General features: G+C 37.0%; 1 protein-coding gene and 1 long non-coding RNA gene across 5 annotated transcripts; both read left to right on the top strand.

Moving 5' to 3' along the window:
* The first annotated feature begins 333 nt into the window (after positions 1-333).
* LOC114543308 lies at positions 334-775 on the top strand. The gene is made up of 3 exons (XR_003689974.1): positions 334-373; positions 574-649; positions 732-775. It is a non-coding gene; the product is annotated as an uncharacterized LOC114543308 (long non-coding RNA).
* A 519-nt stretch (positions 776-1,294) lies between these two features.
* On the top strand, positions 1,295-2,288 carry LOC114543311 (calcium/calmodulin-dependent protein kinase type II delta chain-like). 4 transcript variants are annotated; one of them, XR_003689978.1, is made up of 3 exons: positions 1,295-1,406; positions 1,556-1,726; positions 2,074-2,288. XR_003689978.1 is itself a non-coding variant. In XM_028562348.1 (3 exons), the coding sequence occupies exons 1-3, from the start codon at positions 1,459-1,461 to the stop codon at positions 2,146-2,148; spliced, it is 255 nt and encodes an 84-aa protein (XP_028418149.1). In that variant the 5' UTR covers positions 1,397-1,458; the 3' UTR covers positions 2,149-2,288. The 4 variants fall into 4 exon arrangements, 2 of the variants coding, with proteins under 2 accessions (XP_028418149.1, XP_028418148.1); XR_003689979.1 differs by having other exon boundaries at positions 1,298-1,406; positions 1,559-1,726; XM_028562348.1 differs by having other exon boundaries at positions 1,397-1,470; positions 1,559-1,726.
* The last annotated feature ends 5,119 nt before the right edge of the window (positions 2,289-7,407 follow it).

The raw sequence follows: 7,407 nt of genomic DNA, 5'->3' as shown, positions 1-7,407 counted from the left end.
CTCTTTCTCTAAACTGTTCTCGTAAAAGAGTATGAAACAATTTCTTATGTTTTCAATGTGACAGACGCGAGAGGAACTTCTGGGGCACTCGAATCTGATTTGCACGCATTTGCAATGAAAAAGATCTGAGTGGAAACTACATTGTCTTTTGGAATCACCTTTAGTTTGAAGTCCTGTATGAATGTTTAGCTGATGAGCTGAAATAGGTTAGTGATAAGCCTAACTGCTCTAGCTTTTTAACAGTTCTTCATAAAGCGTCCCCCCCTTATTCCTCGATAGGAATCAAACTCAGTAACGTATCTCTGCTATCAGGTGACTATTATTTGAGAGTCTTGTTGGAACAAAACGACGAGGAGACGCCGATAACAAATGTGTGAGTCCACGACATTTATCTGTCAGGGTTTGCAAATATTCAAACTACTTTCCATGTGCTTTTCTGTCTGGCTTCCCCCTATTCTCTATATTGCTGCACAGTTCACGTAATGTTATTTGTCCTGCAGAATGTAGTAGAGAAGTATAGAATCATGGATGAAACCATTCAAGATTCGATCGACTTTTCTATTTTGTTTTCAGGCTCGAGTTGTCTAACGATCTGTATCACTGATTCCTATTGACAACTAAACCAACTATGAAAGCAATGTGCCTTCAGGTGAGGATGTCGTTTAGCGGGAATGTAGCCATGTGTAGCCTTCGAAGAATGAATTAAACAAATTGGAATATTTCATTCACAGGCGATGACTAAAGTTTATGGAAAATATCACGAAGAGATTGGAGCTTTTAATGACACCAAGCTAAGGATCATCTGTTATTGATCCAGTGTTACTGCAGGAGCCTGAACTAAACTAACTTTATTCATACTGTTTCGTATTTTTAGCATTTACATGAAAATGGCATCACTAACAGGGATTGGAAGGTAAGCACGCCCTAATTTATTTATCAATACTGTCTTTATATCCTAAACTTTAACGACCATAATTTAACTTTTTCTTCTTTAGCCAGAAAATGTTTTATTGTGTTCCTCGTATGATGAAACGTTTATAAAGGTTTGTGTCGGTTGTGTATTGAACTTGTGTTTAAATTGCCCTTTAAATTGTCTTTGAAGAAACCATTCGATGTGACCATTGCCAGCAAATCCTGCAAGTCACTATAATCTCAATTCCGAGTTTTGTCCGTGATTTCGTTTTACGAAAGCAGAGCGCATTCTGCAAACGTTTTAGGTTCAGTTATTTCTCATTGTTACAGATCTCAATGATAACAATTAATTTTTTAGATCAGAATTCCTATATGGAAACACTCTGTGGTACACCAATTTACCTCGCTACCAAAATGTTAATCCCGTAGCCTGAAGAACGATCCTACAAGAAATCGTGTGACTGCTGGAGCCTGGGAGTTATACTATATGTTTGGTATGCCATATACTTCAGTTTACTCAAATTCACGTAGTGAACACGATTTGTAATGAAGCTGGAGGTAGCTTAACCTCATTTCAAAATTGGAGTACGTCACTGAAAAGTTAACGTCTTTTAGACTTTCCGGATCTTCTTTATTTTCAAAGCAGGCAAATAACCCATTGGAGAAACAAGTCAAAGAAGGGTCGTATAAATTTCCGAACAACCTCTGGAAGAATGTTAGCAGTGAAGCTAAGGATCTTATAACAAAACTGCTTACTGTTGGTCACAGAAAATGCATCACGGTTTCAGAAGCTCTGGAACATCCTTGGATGAAGGTGATGATGAAATTACTAACCGCCTTATAAAACCCCGCATCTAAGATTTTTCAAAATCGGCTGACCTTTTTCGTCTGAAGTCCCAGCTTTTTCGAATTGTTAGAATTAGTTTGGTTGAAGTTTAGAACTGATACAGCTATCCAGCATAAATAAAGTCAGTTTAGTTCAGGTTTCCTCCTGTAGTAACACTGCATCAATACGGGATGACCCCTACTGGACCTCCATAAAGGACAATTTAGAACTGATAGAACTATACGGTATAAATAAAATTAGTTCTGTTAGGAGAGAAAGCTTTTAAAAGTGTTAGATTGATCCACGATTTAACAAGTTTTTTTTGTCTTTTGTAGGATAAAGAAATGATAGAAAAAGCAGAAAAAATGATAAAACCGACCGTGGATGGAAGATCAATGTCTATATTATAAAAGGTATGTTGAAAACTACGATACTTGTCCCGTTCTTCCGTCCAATGACCCTTATTTTCAACTCGCAATTGCAATGAAACATTACATGTTTGCAAGTTACATCGAAATTTAACCAGCTTTCCGAAACAATCTCAAGGCGCTGTTACACTACGCAACTTTCCTTGCAAATTGCAAAACCATTCTACTCCTGAGGCATCTAAAGTTGTCAAATACGAACATCTATTACGATCTGCTAACGTTTCCTTAGTATTTCGAACACTCTTTACAAATTAACATCCTTCGGAATTATAATTGCATTGCAAGTTGTAAGGAAAATTGCATATTGTATAGTAGCGCCTTCAGTAAAGTTGAAAACTCACCGTGCAATGAAACATTGCATGTCGGCAAGTTAAAAGGCAGAAAATAACTGTCACCGTACATGGTGAAGACTGGCCGACGGTCACGTTCAGCAGACGAGGCTCTGCGAGCAAATAAATTACTCAGTGGCGTAGCTAGCACGACAATTTAGCAGCATGACTGAAAATGCTTCATGTAAGATCACATCACTAGTTATTCCGATAAATAAAAGAACAGGGGCCGGTTGTTCGAAAGGTGGAAAAGTCGCTATCCAACGGATAACTCACTATCCAACGGATAAGTTTTATCCAGCGTGTGATTTGGGTTGCACGAAGCTTGTATAACTTTATCCAGAGGATAAAAATCGCTATCTACCGGATAAATTTATCCAAGGTCCGGAGGTGGTTTAAATCCACTATCTAGTGGATAAATTCAAAGATACAAGGTAACACTGTAAACATTTATATAAAATAGGACAAAAATGCAATATTCCTCTTACTGTGTTTCAACAAACTAATACACATCATGATTGTATTCACTATATATTAAAAATGTTTTCGAAGTGCAATTTGTCGCAGCAGCGTTTCACGTTGCCTACACATTCCGTTCGACCGGCGATTTTTTGGACATCCTCGCATTTATAACAGGTGGTAAATTTACTATACGCTTCTAATCAGTTTATAAACGCGAATATGCAAAGAAAGATTCAACCTATTCCAAGGAAACTTGCTAATATCTAAGTAATTTCATTCACGAACATTAAAATAGTGTTTCTAAATTTGCTATTGGACCGAAAGGCAAAGCGTTGCAAGGTCAAGGAATAAAATTGCAATGTGTTTAATTAATAAAATCACTATGATGTGAAGTGCAAAGTTCGAGCAAATCACTTGTTCAAGCCTTTTCCATTCAGTAACTATACTCGAGCATTCGTAATGATTATGAATTCAATGTTGTAAATGCTTAGCAACAGCTGACGTTGTGGTACGAAATTTCAGAATAATACTGTTTTCTTCTGGTAAATTTTAACTTATCTATTGGGTAGCTATCACTTCACTATCCACGCTTCCTGCAACGCGTTTTTATCCAATGGATAACTATCCAGATTTATCCGTTGGATAGGACTTATCCGTTGGATAAGTTATCCATCTTTCGAACAACCGGCCCCAGTTCCATACCTATACTTTTGTACGTGTGAAACTTTTCGCTTGATTTTCTTTTAATTGTGAGAATCCGACCGTGCAGCAAACATTGAAATAAAGCGATAACACTAAACTTGATTGTGATAGCCCTGAGTATATACCGCTATAATAGCTTTGTTCCTCATAATGATATGCTGGATTCCTCGTCCAGGTATAACTTCTAAAACACGCCTTATTTTTACTTGTATTCCAATGCACCTAAGTTAGTAAAAAACCTGACAAACCCGCTGGTAGGGTGTAAAGAATTTATTTCTAAATCAAAAACTCGCTCTTACATAAGCCATTTATTGAAAAATTTTCGCTATATATTTCAGTCAGATGGATCTCTCAGTCATTTCTCATTCTTAGTGAACAAATAGTATTTCAGTGAATTGCTAGAACATACCTGAAAAACAGCTATAAACTTCAATTCTCAAAGATATGTTGCGTACCATGTCTTTGGATGAATGCGGATGTAAAGCGCGGTTACAGTTGGTGATAGGACATTTTCCACCAGCGAGTCTCTAATGAAATGAATAATTTGTTAAACAATTAATCTTAATCACACATTAAAAGTTATATATGACCGCATGGAAATGATGTGATGCATATAACGTGACAGGGTAATCTGTAGAAGCCTTGCTTATTAATCCAGCTAACCCTGACTAGTCCATTTATTTTGTAATGATCGAATTTTTGCCCGTCGGAACTACAGGACACAGAATAGGTCTTCACCCACTAATTATAATCACGACGACTTTGAGTGAAATCGCTCCGACAAACATCTTTCTTGCCGAACGCATTTGGTCCTGGTTATTTTTCCGTGCAGACCAGGAAGCTGCCTCATTTAAGCGACCATGTCCTGTCGACTTATCCGCATTCCCAACACTTGTTGCTATTATCTGGGATGTTATGTGTCTTCAGTACGTGGGCCAATAATTAGTATCAATTATCTTCTGGCACCAAAACACCATCGAACAATCATCAACAAAAATGAAATGATAATGCATATAATTTTGCCATACACGGCTCCTCCAGAATTGAAACCAGTCGAGGTACAGCGTTATTTCCATTGATTTTGTGAAATCTTTACTTGGGGGTTAACATCGAATTTTATCACATTCCCATATAGGGGAATTACTGAATAAAAAAATAATGTCCAACAGTCCTAATATGACATAATAATAAACTGAACATATACCATGTAGCCTGCAATATTTACCTTGCTTGGTATGTCAGTCCATCAAATCCATGTATGGCACAGCGATGGATGGAGGTGTAGTCAGTGATAAGAGAAAGGTAATAATTGTTAGCAACTCCTGGGTTGCCAAACTTTATTTGATCTAAAATTGAAACACAAGGAACAAGTAAATTATTATATCATTGTCCAGGGTTGTGAGGTTATCAGCATTGTGATATCCCAGGTTCATGCGTACCGCTACCATGGGACAACATTCCTTAGCGAACAAATAGTATTTCAGTGAATTGCCAGAACATACCTGAAGAACCGCCATAAACTTCAATTCTCAAAGATATTTTGCCGTACCAATTCGACTCTATATGCCATAGAATCTACAATTGAGATTACAAGAACATAACTATCACACAATTGAAACTATAATTGTATATGAATCACAAGGGCCTATACAGTATAGTAACAGCATGTATTTTTGACTTCTATAACACAAGAATATACAGAACAAAATGCAGGTTGTTTTCTTTCATATTCACATAATACCCCCAACCCCTGACAGTTACATATATATTGGTAAATGCAATTACATAATAGGAAAGGGAGAAAAAAAATCTATTTTTTATAACACCAGTGAAATATTGTGTACGCATAATACTTAGCGCTATGACCCATGCTGTCATGCTTCCATCACCAGATATCATGAAATCATCTTGGTTTTTTAATGTTGAAATTAATCCGTTTAATTTAAAAAGCACAAAAATACCACCAAAATATAGCTCGAAAATTTCTAATCAAGAAATTAATCAATACTGCTGTTAACCTGACACTGCAGTGCAACTCTAAAAATCATATCAAATTAAACAGGATTACAAAATGGAAATATAACTCGCCTTTGGAATTTCGTTATTTTCTTCGTTATTTTTTATCCTGTCGTCTTTTAACCGTTACATATAAACTGTAAAGGCATTAGTTATCTTTTCTGATAGGATTTAAGTCAGGATGGGCAGAAAAACTCGAAAAATATAGATTTTTTTATTTGTTATTGTGTATAGCGAGGTGTTGCTCAGCCGCATGCACAAGTGGTTGTCGCGTGAGGTTAGAGGTGTCAAAAACGTAATGTTGCCTACCCCGTGGGGGTAAAATAAGCCCAGAAATCGATTTGTGGGTAAAATTTTCCCTAGAGGTCATAATTGTCAAATTTTCGCTAATATGGTGATAATTATATGTACAATTTCGGGTTTCCGTTTGTAAACACATTAGTTGGAAATATCACTACAAATCGCCAAAGCAACTGTATTTCGAGTAAAATATATGAAAATATTGATCCCAATGTAAGCTACAAATATTTGGAGGTTTTTAGGCGAGATTTTTGGAAGGCTTTGCGTATTTTTGCTTCTCTAACATTCAATTTAAAAAGTACAAGTTCTGCAATAAATATCTTGGCTTATAGGAAAGCTTTTGAAATGAACTAAAGTTATACAAATAGGTAAATGTTTTTTCTTTAAGATAATACAATTTCTAGTTGAATTGATAAAACACTTCCAGATAAAACCGAAATTATCTGTGTGCGCCGTTTACGACCGGACAGCAATGAGTTTAGTGGTCTCATATTTATTAAAATGGGTGAAGTATTCGCAGAGTAATCACAAGTTTAAATGAGCTTACCACTTTGAAATATCCTCTGATCGGACGTCTAACTGAGAGGATCCCTTAAACATCGAGAATACTTCATTAACAAGTGCCGCATTCTGTCCTGTTTGAGAAGGTACAAGAACTTCGTCTTGCGTATTGGTTACTCTTTGCTCCGTTGGAAGTTCCATTCTGTTGTATGAGGACAACACTTGTAGTTGGTGTGATGAAAGGATGCAGATTGTCCGTTGGATGTTGTGCTTTTGTATTTGAGACGGACCACATTAGATATCAGCGCAAAATTGACACATTCATGGGATTCGAACCCATGAACTCCTAAAAAGGAGTATCCGCAAAATGTGTTCTTTGTGTGGCCAGGAAAAAGAGAGAGCTACAGGGCTTCTCCCAAACCGACTGGCAGACAATACGAAACGTAGAGGACAAGACAGTACAACACAACACAACACAAAACACACAACCGACGACACAACATCCAACAACCCACAACCCACTAACTCTGTAGCTGAAACGACAAAAAATATGGTGAGTTGTTCCTAGAAAATGAAGCATCACAATTAGCATGAAGGCAATTGCTGGCTGGGGTTTAACTGACGGAATGGATATGGGGTGGCTTCTTAGGGTTGGATACTGAAACTAAACTACGATCGTCTTTGTCTGAAAAACACAAAAAAAAATTATTAGTAGCTCCCTAGAAAACGAAAAGCAAAACACAGTTAGACAAGCAGTGAGCCGTGTTTCCAGATACGGGGACAGAGATTCTTAGCTAACAGCGGGGCCACGGGGTCTACTTCTATTTAAAAAATTAATTATACATACCTTGATCCTACCTAAAGAAAGAACTCACTTACCTGAGAAAAACGGTCGCAGACGGCTCTGTTTTATAGCCTGTAGGCTCTTGCA

Source organism: Dendronephthya gigantea, unplaced genomic scaffold, assembly GCF_004324835.1.
Source record: "Dendronephthya gigantea isolate DGI-Jeju-01 unplaced genomic scaffold, DenGig_1.0 000435F, whole genome shotgun sequence".
Classification (NCBI taxonomy): Eukaryota; Metazoa; Cnidaria; class Anthozoa; order Malacalcyonacea; family Nephtheidae; genus Dendronephthya; species Dendronephthya gigantea.
The sequence above is the reverse complement of the archived record's forward strand: the minus strand, read 5'-3'. Positions and strand labels throughout refer to the sequence as shown.

What these genes read in the sequence shown, in the direction of transcription:
- LOC114543311 (XM_028562347.1), top strand. An exon ending in TGGAACATCCTTGGATGAAG is followed by an intron (nt 1,727 to 2,073) that starts GTGATGATGAAA and finishes TGTCTTTTGTAG; the next exon opens with GATAAAGAAATGATAGAAAA.